Source organism: Rana temporaria, chromosome 11 (genome assembly GCF_905171775.1).
Source record: "Rana temporaria chromosome 11, aRanTem1.1, whole genome shotgun sequence".
Classification (NCBI taxonomy): domain Eukaryota; kingdom Metazoa; phylum Chordata; class Amphibia; order Anura; family Ranidae; genus Rana; species Rana temporaria.
This window is the reverse complement of record NC_053499.1, coordinates 92,681,477-92,705,503: the sequence shown is the minus strand read 5'-3', so window position 1 is coordinate 92,705,503 and position 24,027 is coordinate 92,681,477. Positions and strand designations below refer to the sequence as shown.

At 43.7% G+C, this 24,027-nt stretch overlaps 1 protein-coding gene across 1 annotated transcript in view; it reads left to right on the top strand.

Moving 5' to 3' along the window:
• Positions 1-17,005: 17,005 nt before the first annotated feature.
• Positions 17,006-24,027, top strand: part of LOC120916886 (latent-transforming growth factor beta-binding protein 3-like) — a 2,124,401-nt gene continuing 2,117,379 nt past the window's right edge. Inside the window, 1 exon segment of the mRNA XM_040327823.1 lies at positions 17,006-17,967. Coding sequence (XP_040183757.1) covers positions 17,724-17,967 — 244 coding nt within the window. The 5' untranslated portion in view covers positions 17,006-17,723.

The window sequence follows — 24,027 nt, the reverse complement described above, 5'->3', positions numbered from 1 at the left end:
AGTTTAAATCTATATGGGTCCATGTGTCTGTTATGATTGTGAATGTAGTCAAATTACATAGGTTATTCACAACCACCCTACAGAAAACCTGCATTTGTAACCTCTGCTATGCTGCCCACTAGTTGCAAATGGTAAACAATAAATATTTATTTGTAATATGTTTAATATTTCATTGACCAAAATAAATAACAAATATTTGTGATCTTGGCAGTTGATACATTTATAGGACATTCTGTTTCTGCTCAAACGGTCAAAATTCAGGCTGTGGATGGCCCTGTTGGAACCCACCCCCATTCATTAAAAGTACATTTTTCAATCAACCTTTGTCTAAAGGATATTGAGAAACTGAAGAGATTGCAGAGGATGGCAACCAAACTGATAATAGGCGTGGAGGAGCTCAGATATGAGGAAAGAATAGCTGAACTGAATTTTTTTCCGCTTGAGAAGAGGAGATTAAGGGGGATATAATCACCATGTATACAGTAAATACATCAGTGGTCCATATAGTGAACTTGGTGTTGATTTATTCACTTTAAGGTCATCACAGAGGATAAGGGGGCACTCTATACATCTGAAGGAAAGGAGATTTAATCTCCAAGTATGGAAAGGCTTCTTCAAAGTAGAGTTGTAAAAAATGTGGAATAGACTCCCTCAAGAGCTGGTTCTGGCTACTTCAGTATTGTAAATGGATAGAAAACTGGCAGGTCCCACATGACATCACACTGGGAGGGGCCAGGCACCATCCTGCTGAGCTGACAGATCTATACTGTGTATATGCATGCTGTGAACAGACACTTGTATGTGTCTCTGCGCATTGTGAGTGTTACTCTTTTTTATTCTTTTATTAAAAAGTCACTGACAATACTACAGTATTGAAACTTCTTTGTATATATCACTTTAGGCCTTTTTATGTAAGAGCTTCAGACTATGGAGATGCAACTTCCATGCTGCTGACCTGTCGCCTATGTGATTAAAGCCTTTTTGACCACCTTGATAATTTTTTTATTTTAAGGGGTCCATCGCATCAGGTGAGGATATATGAAACTTGGTTCCAAGGTCCCCAAACCAAAGAGCTAAGTGGGTTTTTTTTTGGGCCATTGTTGGACTATCACGGTACTAGTAAAATATGTAAGTGGTGTACAGCAAGAACAAGTAAATAATAATAAAAAAACAATTTACATTTACTTACTTATCGCATCAGGTGAGGAAACACCCGATTGGGCACGTGTGTGACACTCTTTGGTGACAGTCCATGGTGGAAGATCTCTGATATTGTGGAAGATTTACCTTTACTTGAGGCACATGAACTGTGGTGGTGTTTTTTCTGGACACTTAAAATTTTATTGGATGATTTATGGGACTGTTCACATTTTTTTTTACTTTCAACCTAGTTGGATGATGTATGGGGTTGTTTTCATGATTTTTACTTTTCTCTGCACATGATTTATGATAAATGTGTACATTTATGAGCTTTGTTGTTTATATGCACATTTGAGTCCACATTTAATAATTGTATTAAGGAGAGCTTCACTGTTAGTAGGTATACATTTATTGATATTAGTGTTGTGATTGCACTGTGGAGTGATAGCTGCTCTTTCACAGTTTTTATTATTAATTTTTTATGGTAGTTTATTTTTCACAAATAATAGTGTGAGGTTTTGGTACCTAATTTTTTCAGCTTTATTGTTTTTTTTTTACTTTCATCTGTATCGACTGTGGGTATGATCCTATTTGCAACCCCAGAGCGCCCAATAAGGAGATAGTATGCAACTTGTCTAAACTACGTGGCATGTTCACCAATGCCAGAAGTCTGGCGGACAAGATGGGAGAACTAGAACAACTGTTGTACGTGGAGGATAACGATTTTTTTTTGTTTAAGGAAAAATCACACAAATAGGAAACATAAGGGGAATACAAAGACACTGAATTTTAAAAGAGCCAACTTCCCTAAACTACGATCCTTGCTAGAAGATAAATAACTGGGATAAAATCTTAGGAACAAAGAACACGGAGGAAAAATGGGTATGCTTAAGGGCATATTAAAAAAATTCATTAGCCAGTGCATCCCAATGGGAAATTAATTTAAAAGAGCTAATAAAAGCCTGGGTGGCTTAAAGTGGTTGAAAGGTTTGTTTTAAAATAACAAACATCTCATACTTACCTCCACTGTGCAGTTTGTTTTGCACAGAGTGGCCCCGATCGTCCTCTTCTGGGGTCCCATTGTAGCTCTTGCGGCTTTTCTCCCGCAATAGATAACCTCCTCTGGGAAGCTCTCTCCTGAGGGGGTTACCTTGCGGGCGTGCTCCCATGTATGACTCGGCCCCGCCCCCAGCGGCCACGTCATTGGCCACGGAGAGAGCGATGTGTAATTGCAGAGGATGCATTAAGGTGAAAAAACACAAGGGTTTACAACCCCTTTAACTCCAACATAAAAAGGCATATAAAAGCAAAGGATAAGGCCTTCAATAAATACAAGGCTGAGGGATAATCATCAACATTCCAACTGTACGAAGAATGCAATAAGAAATGTAAGGGTGCAATCAGGGAGGCTAAGATAGAACACAAAAGGCACATAGTGGTGGAGAGTAAAAAAAATCCCAGGAAATTCTTTAAAGCGGGAGTTCACCCGAGAAAAAAATAAGATTCATGCTCATTTTGTCTATAGGAATCGGCTAGTTTTTTAAAAAACGAAGCAGTACTTACCGTTTTAGAGAGCGATCTTCTCCGCCGCTTCCGGGTATGGTCTTCGGGACTGGGCGTTTCTTCTTGATTGACAGTCTTCCGACGGTCACATCTATCGCGTCACGAGTAGCCGAAAGAAGCCGAACGTCGGTGCGGCTCTATACGGCGCCTGCGCACCGACGTTCGGCTACTTTCGGAAAATCGTGACGCGATAGATGCGACCGTCGGAAGCCTGTCGGAAGACTGTCAATCAAGAAGGAATGCCCATTCCCGCAGCCCATACTCGGAAGCGGCGGAGAAGATGTATCTCTAAAACGGTAAGTACGGCTTTGATTTAAAAAAAACTACCCGATTCCCCTGGACAAAATGAGCATGAATCTAATCTTAAAAATTGTAATTTCCGGGTGAACCTCCACTTTAAGTACATAAATAGTAAGAAAGGGAGGTCAGATCGTATTTGTAGGCATGTGCAAAAGGGAAAATTTTGTTTCGTTTCGTTTTAATTCGTTATTTAATTAATTTCGTTAAGTTAGGTTTGTTACATGTGTTAAATTCGTTTTCGGAACTCGTTCGTTTTCGACCGAATTTATAAAAATCCGGTCGAACTTGAAAATATTTCGACCGTTTTCGAAATTCGTTCGTTTTCGACCGAATTTCGAAAAATTCGGTCGAATTCGAAAGTATTTCGACCGGATTCGACAACAAATAGTCTCTTTTCTAATATAATTTCGAAATTCGATCGGAATTCAAAAAAAATAAAAATAAAAATTTGAATTCCGATTGAATTTCGTCCGCGGGTTTCCGATTCGGAATCGAAAACGTTCGTTCGGATTCGGTAAATTCATTAATATTGCAATTCGGGAGTGCCTACGTATTGGTACCATAAAGAATGATGAAGGGAATCGGGTCCTAAGGATGGAGAGTTGACGAAGGTATTCAATGTATTCTTCTCCTCAGTCTTCACGAGGGAATCGGGTAGCTTCAGTAACCAAAACTGCAATGTTTATCCTCATGACATGTCACAGGAAGCACCCTCATGGCTAACAGAGGACAGAATTAGAAATAGACTTGAAAATTTTAATATCAATAAGTCATCGGGACCAGATGGCTTGCACCTGAGGGTCCTTAAAGTGGTTGTAAACCCTATAAAAAAACAATGCTGCAAGACAAAGGCATAATGAGTTAGAATGCATAGCATACTAGCTCATTATGAATTACTTACCTCACATCGAAGCCCCCACAGCGGTCCTCATACCCCTGTCCGGCCGGCGACATCTCTCCCGGGGATTACTTCTGGGTATTGTGACTCCGGCGCTGTGATTGGCTGGAGCCACGATGACATCAATTCCACGAATGCGCGTGGGAGCCACCGGTAACGGCACACTGACTGAAGCAACGGCACATACGCATTGCTTCAGTTTACTCTAGTGTGCATGTGCCAATGACATTGGCACAGGGGATATCATGCAGGTTAGCTACAGGTAAGCCTTATTATAGGCTTACCTATAGCATAAAGGGGTTGTAAAGGGTTTACTACCACTTTAAGGAACTCAGTCAATTAATTGCCAGACCATTGTTCCTAATTTTTATAAACAGTCTACTGACTGGAATGGTACCAGCTGATTTGAGAAAAGCCAATGTGGCACCAATATTTAAAAAAGGGCCAAGATACATCCCTGGGAATTACAGACCAGTTAGCCTAACATCAATTGTAGGTGATGATAAGGGATTATATACAAGATTTTAGTAATGACAAGGGTATCATTAGCATGGATTCATGAAGAATAGTTCTTGCCTTGCCAAACCAATCTATTAACCTTCTATGAGGAGGTGAGCTGCCATCTAGATAAAGGAAGGCCCGTAGACGTGGTATATCTGGATTTTGCAAAAGCATTTGATCCAGTTCCCCTATAAAGGTATACTGTACATAGTAAGGTCCGTTGGCATGGACCATTGGGTGAGTACATAGATTGAAAACTGGTGACAGGGGCGAGTTCAGAGGGTAGTGATAAATGGGGAGTACTCTGAATGGTCAGGGGTGGAAAGTGGGGTCCCCCCAGGGTTCTGTCCTGGGACCAATCCTATTCAATTTATTCATAAACGACACGGAGGATGGGATAAATGGCTAAATCTCTGTATTTGCGGCCGATACTAAGCTAAGCAAGGCAATGACTTCTCCGCAGGACTTGGAGGAAGGTCTGCACAAATTAATGGGTGGGCAACTACATGGCAAATGAGGTTTAATGTAGAAAAATGTAAAATAATGCATTTGGGTGGCAAAAATTTAATGCAATCTACTCACTAGGGGGATAACCTCTGGGGGAATCAAGGATGGGAAAAATAAAGTGCAGCCCCAAACAATAAGAAGCACTAACCATGTGCAGGTAAGGCTATGAAGATAGAAAAGTTTATGCAAAAAATCCAATCCTCACCTGACATGTGTGGTTGCAAAAACTACTACTAATAATAAAGTCCACAGTGTAGGAAATTAATATCATGAAAACACTGTGAAACGTGCATATAGAGGGGCAGATTCAGAAAGAGATATCTCTGAGTTCCGTCTGTCGTATATATGCGGTCGTATCTATGTGCCTGATTCATAGAATCAGGTTCCGCATAGATATCCCTAAGATCCGACAGGTGTAAGTGACTTACACCGTCGAATCTTAGGCTGCAATTCCAGGCCGGCCGCTAGGCGGCGTTCCGTTTTTTTTTACGTGACGAATATGCAAATGAGGATTTACGCCGATTCAGAAACAAACGACCACCCGGCGCATTTTTTTTTTACGTCGTTTGCGTTCGGCTTTTTCCGGCGTATAATTACCCCTGCTATGTGAGGGGTATCCTATGTTAAGTATGGCCGTCGTTCCCGTGCCGAGTTTTGAAATTTTACGTCGTTTGCGTAAGTCGATTCAGAAAAGAGCTGGATGTAAGTTACGCTCACGTCGAAACCAATGACGTCCTTGCGACGTCATTTGGAGCAATGCACGCTGGGAAAGTTTACGGACAGCGCATACGCAGTTCGTTCGGCGCGGGGACGCGCCTGATTTAAATTTTAAACGCCCCCTACCCGGCAAATTTCAATTCCGCCGGGGGATTTATGATACGCCGCCGCAACTTTACAGGCAAGTGCTTTATGAATAAAGCACTTGCCTGAAAAACTTGCGGCGGCGTAACCTAAATCGGATGTGATGGACCCAGGAACACCGTACGGTGGTGGGACAGATGTGCTTAATCAACCCAGTGAATGGGGAATAGCTCCTCTCAATGCCTCTGGACTGTGGTTCTCCACGACAGTAGAATCCAAGCTGACACAGATCATGGACGTGAAAGTGATGTAGCACGATTTCCTTGGTGGACATGGGATGGACTCACCATATACAAAAGAAAAACAAGAGGACGCCCCCTCATAGTGTAAAAAATGGTACAAAATGTATTGTTCAAACAGGTGATCAACCAAACATGAACACACTCGATAAAAATGCGTAAAACAATATAAAAAAGGAAAAAAGCACAAATGAAAAACGAAAAAATCTATAAAAATCCCTGTATAAGAAAAAAAGTAGCACAGTGTAGGAATGGCTGGGGCCAATGTATGTGCCCGACCGGTTTCGTGTGATAACACTTCAACTGGTGGAAAAACAAAAGCGGTTGAACCAGTTGATGTGTTATCACACGAAACTCCATCGCTTTAACTGACAATTGCGCAGCCGTGCGACGTGGCTCCCAAACAAAATTGGCGTCCTTTTTTTCCCACAAATAATATTTTTTGCGCTATAAACAAAAATAGTGCGACAATTTTAAAAAAAAACTATATTTTTTACTTTTTGCTATAATAAATATCCCCAAAAAACATATAAAAAAATGTGTTTTAGGCCGATACGTATTCTTCTACCTATTTTTGGTAAAAAAAAACGCAATAAGCGTTTATTGGTTGGTTTGTGCAAAATTTATAGCGTTTACAAAATAGGGGATAGTTTTATTGCATTTTTATTCTTTTTTTTTTTTTTTACTACTAATGGCGGCGATCAGCAATTTTTTTGGTAACTGCGACATTATGGCGGACACTTCGGACAATTTTGACACATTTTTGGGACCATTGTCATTTTCACAGCAAAAAATGCATTTAAAATGCATTGTTTATTGGGAAAATGACAATTGCAGTTTGGGAGTTAACCACAGGGGGCGCTGATGGGGTTATGTGTGACCTGAAGTGTGTTTACAACTGTAGGGGGGTGTGGCTGTAGGTGTGACGTCATCGATTGTGTCCCCCTATAAAAGGGATGACACGATCGATGCTGCCGCCACAGTGAAGAACGGGGAAGCCATGTTTACCCACGGCTCTCCCCGTTCTTCAGCTCCGGGGACCGATCGCGGGACTCCACCCGCGGTCCCGGAGCTTCGGACTGGGTCGCGGGAGCGCGCCGTCGGTGCACGCCCGCGACCCACAGCTGGGTACTAGTACAGGACGTACCTGTACGTACATGTGCCCAGCCGTGTCATTCTGTTGACGTATATGTGCAGGAGGCGGTCCTTAAGTGGTTAATGTGCATAACGAAGCCAAGGAAAGATGGAAAAATCTCCAAAAGGCATTAAATTACAGATTAGACATTCTTATAATATGTAAAAAAAAGTTAGATTTTATTTCCATCATTTACACTTTCAAAATTACAGAAAACAAAAAAATGCCGTCTGCAAAAGTTTGGGCACCCTGCAGAGTTAATATCTTGTACTGCCCCCTTTGGCAAGTATCACAGCTTGTAAACGCTTTTTGTAGCCAGCCATAGAGTCTTTCAATTCTTGTTTGAGGTATCTTTGCCCATTCTTCCTTACAAAAGTCTTCCAGTTCTTTGAGATTTCTGGGCTGTCTGTCACGCACTGGTCTTTTAAGGTCTATCCATTTTTCAATTATGTTGAGGTCAGGAGATTGTGAAGGCCATGGGAAAACCTTCAGTTTACGCCTCTTGATGTAATCCCCCGTGGATTTTGAGGTGTGTTTAGGATCATTATCCATTTGTAGAAGCCATCCTCTCTTTAACTTCAGCTTTTTCACAGATGGCATCAAGTTACCATCCAAAATTTGCTGAAATTTTATTGAATCCATTTTCTATCTACTCGTGAAATGTTCCCTGTGCCACTGGCTGCAATACAACCCCAAAGCATGATTGATCCACCCCCATGGTTAACAGTTGGACAGAGGTTCTTTTCATTAAATTCTGTGCCCTTTCTTCTCCAAATGTACCTTTGCTCATTCCGGCCAAAAAGTTATATTTTAACCTCATTGGTCCACAGAACTTGTTTCCAAAATGCATCAGGCTTGTCTATATGTTCATTTGCAAAGTTCAAACGCAGATTTTTGTGGTGAGGACGTAGAAGAGGTTTTCTTCTGATGACTCTTCCATGAAGACCATATTTGTACAAGTATCTCTTTATAGTGGAATCGTGTACCACAACTCCAGTGTCTGCCAGATCTTTCTGGAGAGATCATGCAGTCAAACGTGGGTTTTGAATTGCTTTTCTCAAAATCCTGCAAGCTGTTCTGTCTGATATTTTTCTTGGTCTTCCAGATCTTGCTTTAACTTCCACTGTTCCTGATGACTGCCATTTCTTAATTACATTTTGAACAGAGGATATTGACATCTGAAAACGCGTTGCTATCTTCTTATAGCCTTCTCCAGCTTTGTGAGCGTCAACTTTTTTCAGTTTCAGTTTTCTAGACAACTGCTAGAAGAACCCATGGTGCTGATTGTTGGGGCAAGGTCAGATGAGTCTGGGCATTTAAAACCTTTGAGATTGACATCACCTGGTCTTCCCAGACGATGATTGAGAACAATCCATGACACTGGCAGGTCTCAGCTTTGCAAAGGGGGCAGTTCATGCTATAAATTCTACAGGGTGCCCAAACTTGTGCAGATGCCATTTTTATGTTTTCTGTCATTTTGAAAGTGTAAATGATGGAAATAAAATCTAACTTTTTTTGACATATTATAAGAATGTCTAATCTGTAATTTGATGCCTTTTGGAGATTTTTCCATCTTTCCTTGGCTTGGTTATGCACATTAATACAAATTTTTACCTGGGGTGCCCAAACTTTTGATCCCCACTATCACACGAAATCAGCAAAAGCAGCCCAAAGGGTGATGCCATCCGAATGTATCTAAGATACACTACGCCGCCGTAACTTATTTTTTTTTCAAATCCACAAAGAATGCGCGCCGTAAGTTACGGCGGCGTAGTGTATCTTTGGCGGCGTAATGGCGCGGCATTCAAATATCTGTGATGGGGGCGTGTTTTATGTAAATACGTTGTGACCCGACATAAACAACGTTTTTTTTTCTGCGCATGCGCCGTCCGTGGGGGGATCCCAGTGCGCATGAAACCGGAACAAGCCAATGTTTAAGACGATGACGTCATTCTACGCAAATCCCTATTCGCGAACGACTTACGCAAACGACGTAAAAAATACTAAATGCGAGGTGGGAACGACGGCCATACTTAACATTGAGTACGCCTCATAATAGCAGGTTTAACTATACGCCGGAAAAAGCCGAACGCAAACGACGTAAAAAAATGCGTCGGCCGGACATACGTTCGTGGATCGCCGTAACTAGCTAATTTGCATACTCAACGCGGAATTCGACAGAAACGCCACCTAGCGGCCGCCGAAAAATTGCACCTAAGATCCAACGGCATACTAAGACGTAAGCCTGTCGGATCCATCCGAGATGCCGTCGTATCTTGTTTTGTAGATACAAAACAAAGATACGACACACAAAATTTGAAATTACGCAGTGTATCAATAGATACGCCGACGTAATTCTTCTGTGGATCTGGCCCGATGTGTCTTTTTTCCTTGTCAAAAATATTTTTTGATTACACAATAATAAGAACATACATCGGTTATTTCTGCAAGGGTACAGATAATTACATTTACATAATTTTTAAAAATAAATAAATAATTCATAACATAGAATTTTTAAAGAGAATTAATTAGATCTTCACTAACTAGATAGCCGGTGAGTAGCATTGTATACATGACTACCATACCTTAAAGTATAATTAAATTACTGTCATATTAACTACATGAGTTGTGACCTAGCAACTTAAACTTATTGTAGTGAAGAACAATATATCTATAATAAATAGGGAGAATAAAGAAAAGAGTAGTGAGAGAGAGAGAAAGTCCACAAGGGCGATCCAAGAACCAGTAAGATGCGTAATGATTACCATTTCTTAGGTATATATATATGGGGTTTGCATTGAAGCGAATAAAGGGGTCTTCCAGATTCTGATAAGCCCCCCGCCTGCAGACCCCCACATTCACCGGCCAGGGTTGTGGGGATCAGGCCCTTGTTCCCATCAACATGGGGACATCCTCCCCATGTTGAGGGCATGTGGCCTGGTACGGTTCAGGAGGGGGGGTGCTCTCTCGTCCCCCCCTCTTTTCTGCGGCCAGCCAGGTTACATGCTCGGATAAGGGGTCTGGTGTGGATTTTTGGGGGAACTCCACGCCATTTTTTTTTATTTGGGGTGGAGTTCCCCTTAAAATCCACACCAGACCTGAAGGGTCTGGAATGAATATTTGGAGGGAACCCCACGTATTTTTTTTTTAATTGACGGCGGGTTTCCCCCTTAATATCCATACCAGACCTGGTATGGATATTTTTTTTTTTTTTTGTCGAGCCGACAATTCATTATAGCCGCAAGTGATTTTTAAATGACTTTTTTTTTCCTTCAGAAATTACACTTTGTGCAGGGACAGTTCTAAGCACGGGAAACATGCGCTATTTCACAGGCATACTAGACACCCCCCCCCTAGGTATGAAATTTAAAGGAATATTTCACTTTTATTGTTTCACTTTAAGCATTATTAAATTCACTGCTCCCGTAAAAACTGTAGTTTTTAAAACTTTTTTTGCAGTGATACATGTCCCCTGGGGCAGGACCCAGGTCCCCAAACACTTTTTAGGACAATAACTTGCATATTAGCCTTTAAAATGAGCACTTTAGACTTCAAACATTCGAGTCTCATAGGGCCAGATCCACAAAAACCTGGCGTAACTTAAAAAATCCGATTTAAGTTACACTGCCTTAAAGTTTCTACCTAAGTGCCTGATCCACAAAGCACTTATCTAGAAATTTCAGGCTGTGTAACTAAAATTCCGCCGGCGCAAGGCGTTCCTATTCAAATGGGGCGAGTCCCATTTAAATGAGGCGCGCTCCCGCGCCGGCCGTACTGCGCATGCGCGAAGTTACGTTACGCCGAGTTTTGAGGATCGCGACGGCTTAAAAAAGTTGCGTCGGGGAAAAAAAAAAAAAAAATGACAGCGTCGCTCGGCATGCATTCCTGAGAGGGAGAACTCCATGCCAATTTTCAAAGAAAAAACCGGCATGGGTTCACCCTCCAGGAGCATACCAGGCCCTTAGGTCTGGTATGGGTTGTAAGGAGACCCCCCTACGCCGAAAAATCGACGTAGGGGGTCCCCCTACAATCCATACCAGACCCGTATCCAAAGCACGCTACCCGGCCGGTCAGGAATGGGAGTGGGGACGAGCGAGCGCCCCCCCCTCCTGAGCCGTGCCAGGCCGCATGCCCTCAACATGGGGGGGTTGGGTGCTCTGGGGCAGGGGGGCGCACTTCGGGCCCCCCCACCTCAGAGCACCCTGTCCCCATGTTGATGAGGACAGGACCTCTTCCCGACAACCCTTGCCATTGGTTGTCGGGGTCTGCGGGCGGAGGCTTATCGGAATCTGGGAGTCCCCTCAAATAAGGGGGCCCCCAGATACCGGCCCCCCACCCTAAGTGAATGGATATGGGGTACATCGTACCCCTATCCATTCACCTGTAGGCAAAAAGTAAAAGTTAATAAACACACAACACAAGGCTTTTTAAAATATTTTATTATTCTGCTCCGGATGCCCCCCCTGTCTTCGTTATTAGCTCAATTACCAGGGGGGGCTTCTTCTTCCGCTCTCCGGGGGTCTTCCACTCTCCGGGGGTCTTCTCCGCTCTCCGGGGGGGCTTCTCCGGACTCCAGGGGGCTTCTTCCATCTTCTCCCCTCTTCCGCTGTTGACTCGGCGAACCCCGGTTCTTCTGCAGCTCTCCGGTGCCTTCTTCTTCAGCGCTGGCTGCCTGCTATGTTTGTGTGTTAGCTCGATTTCAAACAGGCAGCCGGCGCGGTCTTCTGTGGCGTCATCTTCTCTTCCTTTCTTCCGATGTTGCCTCGTCGCCTGTTGTCGCTGTAATGATGGAAGCGCGCCTTGCATCCCATTTATATAGGCATCACCGTCCCATCATGCTCCGGCAGGTACCCACGTGGTGGGTACACGTGGGTAGGCACCCACCACGTGGGTACCTGCCGGAGCATGATGGGACGGTGATGCCTATATAAATGTGATGCAAGGCGCGCTTCCATCATTACAGCGACAACAGGCGACGAGGCAACATCGGAAGAAAGGAAGAGAAGATGACGCCACAGAAGACCGCGCCGGCTGTCTGTTTGAAATCGAGCTAACACACAAACATAGCAGGCAGCCAGCGCTGAAGAAGAAGGCACCAGACATCTGCAGAAGAACCGGGGTTCGCCGAGTCAACAGCGGAAGAGGGGAGAAGATGGAAGAAGCCCCCCGGAGTCCGGAGAAGCCCCCCCGGAGAGCGGAGAAGACCCCCGGAGAGTGGAAGACCCCCGGAGAGCGGAAGAAGAAGCCCCCCTGGTAATTGAGCTAAAAACGAAGACAGGGGGGGCATCCGGAGCAGAATAATAAAATATTTTAAAAAGCCTTGTGTTGTGTGTTTATTAACTTTTACTTTTTGCCTACAGGTGAATGGATAGGGGTACGATGTACCCCATATCCATTCACTTAGGGTGGGGGGCCGGTATCTGGGGGCCCCCTTATTTGAGGGGACTCCCAGATTCCGATAAGCCTCCGCCCGCAGACCCCGACAACCAATGGCAAGGGTTGTCGGGAAGAGGTCCTGTCCTCATCAACATGGGGACAGGGTGCTCTGAGGTGGGGGGGCCCGTAGTGCGCCCCCCTGCCCCAGAGCACCCAACCCCCCCATGTTGAGGGCATGCGGCCTGGCACGGCTCAGGAGGGGGGGGGGGGGCGCTCGCTCGTCCCCACTCCCATTCCTGACCGGCCGGGTAGCGTGCTTTGGATACGGGTCTGGTATGGATTGTAGGGGGACCCCCTACGTCGATTTTTCGGCGTAGGGGGGGTCCCCTTACAACCCATACCAAACCTAAGGGCCTGGTATGCTCCTGGGGGGGAACCCATGCCGGTTTTGTTTTTACAAATTGCCGTGGAGTTCTCCCTCGGGAAAGCATACCAAATGCCGTCGCTGGAATGGGCTTTTACAAGGTGTGACTAGTTTACACTTTGTAGAACCAGCCCTAATTTTACACTTGCAAAATAACACTTACGGCGCAAAAACGAAGCTGGAAAGCTTTGTGGATCGCCTTAAGTGCTAATTTGCATACTAGAAACGGCATTTCGACTCGAAATGCCCCCAGTGGCGGATGCGGTACTGCATCCTAAGATTCGGCAGTGTAATTCAATTACACATGCCGGATCTTCTGCCTAACTTTGGAAAAAGCCTTTTGAGGATCGTTTCCAAAGTTACACACGGACTGAACAGCAGTTAAGTCGGAGTATCTCTTTTGTGGATCTGGCCCATAGTCTTTAATGGGGTTCTAAAGTTCACACAAACTTTTGGTCTGTTCGCAGGTTCTGGTGCAAACCAAACGGGGGTGTGTTCAGCTCATCCCTATCCACCATACATGCAAGTGAGTGCCCAAATCTGAACAGCCCCTAAAGCAAAGAGCTGAATGTGTAGGCGCAAATTTGGCCACTCTAGCAGGTACAAGGTACCACCGCGTCAGGACCTTGTAATTTGTTTCCATCGCCGTGACATTGGGCGAGGATGATTTTATGGTTGACCAAATCTTAGTCCATTCAGCATTATCTAGGGTATGCCCCAGGTCCTCCTCCCATTTCCGGACGTAGGTTGGTTTGTCATAATTGGGGTCTGTAAGAAGTTGGGTGTAGAGGGTTGATATCATTCCTCTGGCTAATGGATCTTTTTTACAATTTTTTTCAAAATTAGATAATTGGGTCAGTGGTGTTGCAACTTGTAAAAGTGGAGAAAATACATTTTTAATTTGGAGATATCTAATCTGTTCCATTTCTGGTAAATCGTTTTTCTCTCTGAGTGTAGAAAAAGCTACAACGTTTTTTGAAGTGACCAAATCATGTAACGTCAGTATTCCTGTTTTTGTCCAAGCTTTAAAAGTATAAAAAAATATGTATAACTATGTATCTACAAACAGAGCTTGCATCCAATCGGATGCAAGCACTTTTCAGCCGGCAACTGACATTCCCCTTGTCACACTATGGGGGTTATTTACTAAAGGCAAATCCACTTTGCACTACAAGTGCAAACTATGGGCCAGATTCACATAGGTTAGCGGATCTTTAGATCCGCGTAACCTATGTGATTTAAGATCCGCCGCCGCAAGTTTTTGAGGCAAGTGGGTAATTCACAAAGCACTTACCTCAAAACTTGCGGCGGCTTATCGTAAATCCCCCGGCGGAATTCAAATTCCGCGCCAGGGGGAGTGTAGTATTTAAATCAGGCGCGTTGTTTTAGTATTTAAATCAGGCGCGTCTCCGCGCCGATTGAACTGCGCATGCGCCGCCGGCTAAATTTCCCAGCGTGCATTGGTCCAAATGACGGAACTTGCGTCCAGCTTTTTTGTGAATCGACTTACGCAAACGACGTAAAAATTCAAAACTCGGCACGGGAACGACGGCCATACTTAACATTGGCTGTGCCTCATAGACCCAGGTGTAACTGTACGCCAGAAAAAGCCAAACGCAAATGAGGGAAAAAAAAAGCGCCGGGCGGTCGTTCGTTTCTGAATCGGCATATCTCCTCATTTGCATATTCGTTGCGTAAATAAACCGAAACGCCACCTAGCGGCCGGCCTGGAATTGCAGCCTAAGATCCGACGGTGTAACACAGTTACACCTGTCGGATCTTAAGGATATCTATGCGTAACTGATTCATAGAATCAGTCGCATAGATAGGACCGGCACAACTCAGAGATACGACGGTGTATCAGGAGATACACCGTCGTATCTCTATGTGAATCTGGCCCTGTAAGTGCAAAGTGCACTTGGAAGTGCAGCCCCCGTAGATCCGAGGGAGACAGGCAAGGAGAATAAAAAACAGCATTTTAGCTTGCACATGATTGGATAATAAAATTAGCATGGCTTCCCCTCATTTTAGGTCTACCCCTCATATTTACAGCAACTGCACTTCCAAGTGCACTTTCAGTGCAATTTCAAGTGCACTTTGCACTTGTACTTTGCACTTTTAGTGTAAAGTGGATTTGCATTTCGTAAATAACCCCCTATGTCTTTATATTTTCTAATGACATGTTGGTGTTATATCTTTCACTTGAATGTTATAAATGTAGCACTATCCCCGAAGGAGCTGCTGGTTATATTTTGGGTGACGTGTTACCTCTATATTCTCGCTGTCCAGGGTGAAAGGAGAGCCTGAAGAATTTCAATGTCCACACACAATGTACCTCTTTTCTCTTTGGGTTTATTTGGGAGAACTTTAGTAGAAAAGATGGATGAGGGGTGGAAGGGTAGGTAGGTTCAGGTGCACAATCACAAGTAGGGAAACACTCCTGTTTCCAGCAAACAGTTCTCGTCGTCACTCTAGCCAGAGTGGGTATTGCTCACCCGAATAGGTGCCTCTCACTGGCCTAGCAGCCGGGATGGTGCACGGAATAAAGTACAGTCTCTGCCACAGACCTTCCTTTCTTAATGAGACACTTTGGTCTGGAATCCTCTGCCACAGGATTCAGCACCCTGATCTCTTTAACTTTGCTTTACTAGAACTTTTAGATCCGACATGCGACACGGTCAGGCCTCTCGGTGTACGGTGCATCCTTAGATGAAGTCTCCAGGCCTTCTCCCAAGGTACCAGCCTCTTGCATGGTCCTTACCAGGATTGGTCCTCCCCTGGTTTCCTTCATCAAGCGGCTTCCTCCCGCAGGATGGACAGCACAGGATCGCCTCTGCAGCACAGGCCCCAGCCAGACAACTGGGCCCATCAAACGAAGCCGCTGCCCCGGGCCAACGTGGTCTTGGAGCCAGGATTCACAACGTGCACCCTTGGCCAGGCGGGCCACAAGGCGCGGACGGGAGAACCCCGCACCAATGGCGTCTGTCCCTTAAGTACCCCTTCCCAGCAACCACTCCCACTGATTCGTTGCTGAGGGGGACACTCAATGTACCATGGCCTGGCTGGTGCCACCCTTGGCCTGGGGTGGTAATAACACCCCCAGGCGATCAATGGTGGATACTCCCAGCACAGCCATGGCTAGAACAGAGGCTAAATTGCCCTTAATCATTCTGGTCTGAACCAAATAACAGCTTGGACCCCCATTAAATTTAAAGCAGCGCCTGATTGTCAGGAGCAGGGCGCTACATAAAGTACAGAGTAAATACAGCTGGATAAAACAAAAACTGTGTCTGTGTTCATTTCAGGCTACAAAGCAACAAAATGTGATTATTTTAAAGGGGGTGATTCTTTTCTATACTCACTGTATCTCACCTAAATGTACTCTCTCTACTTTGTTGAGTCCATTTAAATACCTTACACCACACCACGGCAAGTGGGATAAGTATAGAAATATAACTGACAATTAGTTAGGAAATTCCCAATCTAGACATTTATTCCTTTAGAAATAGCAATCTTTTGTACTGCATGCCCCACAGTCTTTGCCACCAATCTAGTCTATTTGCTTTGTTCACAGTTGGTTAAATTCTTAAACAAAAAGAAAAAAAAATAGTGAATGACATCAGGAAAATGGCATCTGTTGTAAGTCTACTTTACTCCAGTTTGTCTTGTGTGTGGACTGTATTTCCCATACACTTCTACTGCCTCTTTTACCTAAATACTGAAGCAATTAGTAAATTCTTGTAGTTTTAAATTGCTGTATTAATATTCCAATTCATCTCTGTAGTTCATGTCTTCCCCTGTATATCTGCTAAACAGATTTAACTTTTAGAGTTCAAGTTCTTGCTTTTGCTCGTGCTTTTGCTGGTCCGGCGAATCCTGTCTGCATCTATATTCCTGTTTTGTCTCAATTCTATCTCTCTGCTTTCTTTCCTTTTGTTTTCAGTGTGTCTTTTTTTCTTTCCTTTCCAGTCAGTTAGCTGGCTGTACACGTTTTTTTATTCTTTCCCTTTTTTCCAGTCAACACCCACTTTCTCTGTCTGTTTCTCCTCCCCTGCCTGCCTCTCTCACTCCCTCACTCCCCCTCCTCCATCTTCCTGTTTTCTCACTCCCTGTTTCTTTCCAAGCCGCTCTCAAGACATGACTCTCATCTGGAAAACTTTCTTCCTAAAGCTTTCAGAGCGCCCAACTATAGTGACGGTCACTGTCTAACACTATACGTTTCTGCTTCCCCTTCTAACTTCTTTCCTTTCTGATGTCTTGAGCTTCTAGCATCTCCTTTTATCTTGTCGGTATTTGTTTTAAACACATACCATTCTAGTTTGTTATTTTTATTTGATTCTCTTTCAGTGCGTCTTAACCTCAGCTGATACATCCTTTCAACATGCAAAGCCAGACATGAACTCAAGAACATGCATGCAGCAGTGAAGGGCAGATGGATACAGATTTATAGGTACAACATTTACTAAAATATCTTCACTGAACATAAACATTTCCATTCAGCAGTCAGAAAAAGTGTACACAATCCTATATTGTAATATTGTATGCTTTATTATACATGTATATTATACATGTATAAGATGCACAATGTATAGCTGCTTGTAGTAGAAGAAAACAGTTTATAAAATCTTGGTAATTACTGAGGAAATTTTCTTACATTGCATTCCCAAGATTCTGTACACATGCAATGACAACTAGTGATTCCAGACCACAAGCTATATAAAAAAGCATACCTATATACACATTCTCACATACCGAGGTTAAGGATCCTATGAGATCAGCATGACTTTTGCACGCTGCTGTATTGCTTTTCTTCTCTCTGTCCTCTATATGGGGACATTTTTCTCTCATCTTTCTTCATCAGCTACACGTGAGAGCTTCAAGGTGGTCTTTGCCCCTGTGGTGTGTAAAAGGACATGTCACAAAGGCTATTGTCATAATGTTTGCAAGCCAGGGAGCAACATGACGCTTATTGCTGAGAATGGAGGCTCAACAGACACACTCACAGGATCTGGATTTCGAGTGGGTGAGTTTTTCCTGGAGACCTAGACAGTTGGCACTTAGAAAGATTTCTCTAGGAGCAGACAGTGAAGAATTCTGATAAATTCGCATGAGGATGACATAGGCACAAACAATTATTATTATTATACAGGATTTATATAGTGCCAACAGTTTGCACAGTGCTTTACAACATGCGGACAGACAGTACTGGTACACTACAATTAAATGTAACTGCCTTACACAGGGTTATTAAAGCACAGAGAGTAAAAATATATTTTACTTTCACTCTGCTGCAAGCAGTGAAACTTCACACATGGTTGGCCTGGTTTATAACAATATAAACATCACACATTGCTATTGCTACATTAAAGAGATACACAGATGATTTCTCACAATGAAGAAGCAGACACAACAGTAGAAGTAGACTAAAGAAGTAGACAGAACAGATTTTGTTTTTATATGGTACCAGTAGTTTAAAAGAAGTAAGAATTTCCCCCTCCCTAGGTGTTGGAATTTTGTAGAACATTTTTGCCTCAATGACAATCCAAACAATGTCTGCTCTGCTTAGAAAAGGAAGCATTTTGCTAAGCTGCATTTAAAAAAAATATTGCATTTGGAAAGGACATCTATTAATCTGGTTAATCTTGTTAATAGTTCTAGTCAATCTTGGTCACATTACTATTACATTACTTTTGTAGGTTAACGAATTCCTGTCTATTGTTTTTAACTGTTGAATTAAAACAAGTACATTTCTGGACTCCTTACTAGCAGTCAGATAAAACTATAAATCAGCACACTATTATATTTTTGAAACCGTTAACCACTTTTAACACATAAAACAACTCTGTTGTTTGAAAAAAATTCTAATTAAAATAGCATGCAAAAGAAAATGTAATACTTATCTCTGCGGCAGGCAGCGAGGACTCACTTTGCTGTCCTCAAGTGCTACGGCCTCCAGCATAATCTTCTTTTCCAGCAAATTTTCAGGTGAGTGAAGTGAGAGCTTATTACCTGCCAGAAGTAAGTATTTGGAGTCTTTTTTGCAGGATATTTTTTTAGAACGAGTCAGAGATAGAGAGAATTAAGGGCTTTTTTTGAGATTCTGAACTCCTTTAGTAAATCAGCATAACTGTCAACCATGTTTTTTTTTTACTTCAGTTTCACTTTAATCCAGTGTGTCCTTTTGAACCAGTCCTTCACACAGCTCTTACATAAAATTAGATTACAATTGAACTTCAGGTAGATTTAAAGACACATTAAAGTGTATCAAAATGTAAAGTCATGTAATAATTTCCACATTGTATTTGCATTTTTTTCACAGTGTACTTAAATTAATTCTAATGCTCTTGAAGTTCGTAAACGTACTATCCAATGGTACCTTAAAATATTACCTTAAAGAGTACACATTTACTTCTGTGATATACAGTATATTCACTATGCACTGCTGTGTCACAGAATTCATAGAGCTTGCCTTCTGATGTACAGAGGCAAAACAAAACCGTGGAAAGGACTGTGCCATCATTTGTTTTATTTGGATCAGGCTCTTTATATTTCAGCACGAAAATTGCGTGTCGCTGCTGGCACATTAATGATGTGAAAAACGAATGCCCTGATGATAGACATGTATTTTCGTTCAGTTTTTGACCCATCTATGGCTGGCTTAATTATTGTTTGTATTGCTATTACAATGCAATATTTTCAAATTTACCACTTCCCGCCCGCCATATAGCAAAATGACAACTGGAAAGGGGTTCTGTTATTCTGATGTCCAGCAGAATAAGCCGCAATCGCACATCCGCAGGGGCGTGCAGTGCGGCGCTCGGTGGTGTGATGTGTCAGACTAAAACACTACATCTCCGATAGAGAGCCTATGATGTAGGCTCTTTACCATGTAATCAGCTGTGTCCAATCACAGCTGATCACAGTGTAAACATGAAAAGCTGTGTATCAGAGTCAAGAGCAACCCCTCCCCTTTCGAGGATGCCCACCTGTGCCCACCAGGGAGGCCCACTTGTGCCCACCCATGACCACCAGGTAAGCCCACTAGAGCCCACTAGTGATGCCAAATAGTGCCCATTAGGGATGGCACTCTGTGCCAATCAGTGATGCCTGCCAGTGCCTCCTGATCAGTGCTGCCTATCAGTGTCATCTATCAGTGCCCACCATTGCACATCAGTGGCACCTATGAGTGTCCATCAGTGCAGCCTATGAGTGCCCATCAGTACCACCTATCAGTGCTGTATATCAGTGCTGCTTATCAGTGCCGCCTATCCGTGCCAATCAGTGCTGCATATAAGTGCCCCATCATCAGTACCAATTAGTACTGCCTCATCAGTGCTCATCAGTTTAGCCTCATCAGTGTCCATTACTGAAGGAGAAAACATAAAAAGTAGATGAAATAGCCGCACTCCAAAAAACCGTCCAGGTTTTCTTTTATTCAAATAAACAGCAAATACATCACCAAATCATAAAAACAGGAACAGGGGAACAGCCGACGTTTCGCACAACATGGCCATGAATAAGCACTAATCTTGTGCGAAACGTCGGCTGTTCCCCTGTTCTGTTTTTATGATTTGGTGATGTATTTGCTGTTATTTGAATAAAGAAACCTGGACGTTTTTTTGGAGTGCGGCTATCCATCTTCTTTTTATGCTTGCCTAGTGCACTGCCAGCACCCTTGGTATCCTGTTCTACACGTGTGTGACCATAAAGTAGACCCACCTGGAGCGGTGACTCTCTTTCTTGAAGGAGAAAACATACTTATTTACAAAGTTTTTGTAACATGAATGAAGAAAACTTATTTTTTTCAAAACATTCGTTTTTTTGTAGCGCAAAAAAATAAAAATCCCACTGGTGATCAAATACCACCAAAAGTAAGCTCTATTTGTGGGGAAAAAATGATAAACATTTGCTTTGGTACAGCGTTGCAATACCACACAGTTGTCATTCAAATGTGATAGCGCTGAAAGTTGGAAATTTATCCGGGCAGAAAGGTGTATAAGTGCCTGTATTGAAGTGGTTAAAGTGTATGCTGGGACCATACATCTCCTTTTAAGCTTGCAGCTTTGTATAAAGTAATACATCCCTAAACTTATTTTACAAGCAGAAAAGTACTTAAAGTAGCTGTGGGGGGTGTGAGTGCGTGCCCAGGGACTGTGAGCGCCCATGTGCTGTGAGCGGCTGTGTGCTGTGAGTGTCTGTGTGCTGTAAACGCCCGGGGGCTGTGAGAGCCCATGGGCTGTAAGTGCTATGTGCGGTGTGTGCTCGTGTACAGTGAGTGCCCACGTATTGTGGGTGCATTAGCAGTAAACAGCTACAAATAGGGTAGGTTACATATAATAGAGGGGTAAAAACAGGACTGGTGATGCCACTCAGTGCTTATCCTGCACCATGTATGGCATTCCTTGATGAGCCAATCAAGGCCGCATACTGCTGTGGCAAGATGTGAGCGAATTGTTTCTCTGGAAGCCCAGATCCTGGATCGGAGAATCAAGTAGCAACACTGAGAAGCATTAGCAACCAGAAGTGAGCTTGAACATTACCCGCCAGGTGCTGCCCGGGGCCAGCCTAGAGGTTGGAAGCACAGGAACCAGAGGTTTTGAAAGGAGGAGGGGTAGAGGGAAGAGTGTTAGGGAGGCCAGGAAAGTTGCATGATGATGGGGATATAAGCTCAGGGGTGGCAGAGCTGGAGCAGACGCCCTCCCCTAGCTGCAGGGGAAGAGACCTGCTCCAGTAGGAGGGTTGTAGTGATACAGGTAAGGCCAGACAAGTGCTGGTAGTGGGAGACTCAATTATTAGGAGGACAGAGAGAGCAATCTGTCAGAAAGACCCAGGTTGCTAAACAGTATGTTGTGTTCTGGGCGCTCGGGTTCGGCACATCACGGATCGGGTGGGGCTGCGCAGAACCCAGCGGTCATGATACATGTTGGTACCAATGACCAAGTGAGAGGAAGGTGGAGAGTCCTAAAAAACGATTTCAGGGACCTAGGGAATAGATTGAGGAAAAGGACCTCAAAGGTAGTTTTCTCTGAAATACTACCTGTACCTCGAGCCACACCAAAGAAGCAGCAGGAGCTTACGGAACTAAACAAGTGGCTAAAGAACTGGTGACGGAAAGAAGGATTTGGGTTCCTGGAGAACTAGGCTGACTTCTCAGTCGGTTAGGTTACCAGATCTTTGGTAAGGATGGGCTGCACCTTAATGGGGATGGTACAACTCTATTGGGAAGTAAGATGTCCACAAAGCTGGAAGGGCTTTTAAACTAGGTGTTGGGGGGGGGGGGAGGACCAGCTAAAGCGATAGCCGACAGGGAGCGGGTGACAGATGGTGATATGAGAGTCACCAGTAGTAATAGCAGTGAAAATACAACCATAACAACTAATCACGGGGTAAGTGAGTGGGCAATTTAAATTAAAAAAAACAAAGCCAGGAGAAACAAAAGGGGGAAACATTATACACTCATACAACAATAAGAGGAGTATACACAAATGCTAGGAGTCTAGCTAACAAAATAGTGGAGCTTCTATTACAAAAGAAGGATTTAGACTTAGTGGGGATAACTGAAACTTGGTTTGACAGCTCACACGATTGGCTGGTCAACATACAGGTGTATTCCCTGTATCAAAAGGATAGAGAAGCTAGAAGTAGGGGAGGGGGTGTGTGTATATGTCAAAAATGATGTAAGGGTAGTAGAGAGGAGTGACATTCTGTATGGGACTAGGGGAGATGGAATCAGTGTGGGTAGAACTTCAAAGAGAGGAGGTGAGTGGGAAAATTATAGTGGGGGTATGCTATAGGCCATCCAACATGAAGGAGGAGCTGGAATTTCTTTGTCAGTTAGAAGTGGCAGGGAAACAGCTCACTCACTAATGGCCCGTCACTTCATGAATGTTTTACAGGACAACTTTATGTCCCAAATGGTGGATTCCCCAACTAGAAAGAATGCCATGTTAGATCTATTAATTATGAACGATCCAAGTCTGATCTCAGATGTGGAGATACGCGATAACTTGGGATCTAGCGATCATAGAATGATCGCGTTTACCATAAATCACAGGAAAAGGAGGCATATGGGTAGTACAAAAACACTAAATTTCAAACGAGCCAATTTTCCTGAGCTATGGTCATTGCTACATGACATTAATGGGACAAAATTCTGAAATCATTGAACACAGAAGAGAAATGGATATGCTTTGGGGATAAATTAAACAAAGGTATCAAACAGTGCATTCGATTGCACAATAAGTAACAAGGCCAGTATGCTGGCCTGAATTTATGGGAGGAGCCCGGGGGTATTTAACCAGCCCACTCACCTGTGGTCATTGTTGGTTTCCTGTGAGTGATTACACACATCACTGGGCTGACTCTTTCCAGCTTACCTCACCTTTGTGAGTCCTGGCATTTTGATCGCAGGTGCATTTCGGCTTCTTCGTTCATGGTCTTCGTCTGCGGTTCCCCCTCACTGTCGCAGGTACTTTCCGAATCTTTCGCATCATGTGCGATATTGCAATTTGTTATGCTACCTATCCCACATCCTTTCGTAAAGAAAGAAAAAAAGAAGCCTGCTTCTTAGTTGTGGTCTGCCAAACATACGTTTAATTTATAATTCCGAACCTCTAAATCGCCGTCGGTCTTTGTCCCATATCACTAGCTGTAGATTTCACTGGATATAAAGATTCACTGTCCGTGGGTTTGCCGTCTCTTCCATTAAGAGACAAGCATGTATTGTTTGTACAGGTTTCTGTGACTGATTGAGGTGATAATTAGGCCCACCTGAAGCCTTCTCTGCACTGGGTTAGCCTGGGGGGAGGGGTGGTCGGTTGGTGTTCAGTTTCAGAGTAATGCCGCGTACACACTGACAAACATGTACGATGAAACCGGTCCGCCGGACCGTTTTCACCGTACATGTCTGCCCAGGGATTTCTGTACGATGGCTGTATTAACCATCGTACAGAAATTCGCGCGTAAACAATACGCGGGGCGTGTCCGCTCCGTCGCCACGGCGACGTGGGCGGCCCTGCCAGTTAAATGCTTCCACGCATGCGTCGAAGTCATTCAAAGCATGCGAGGGATGGCGGGCGTTCGG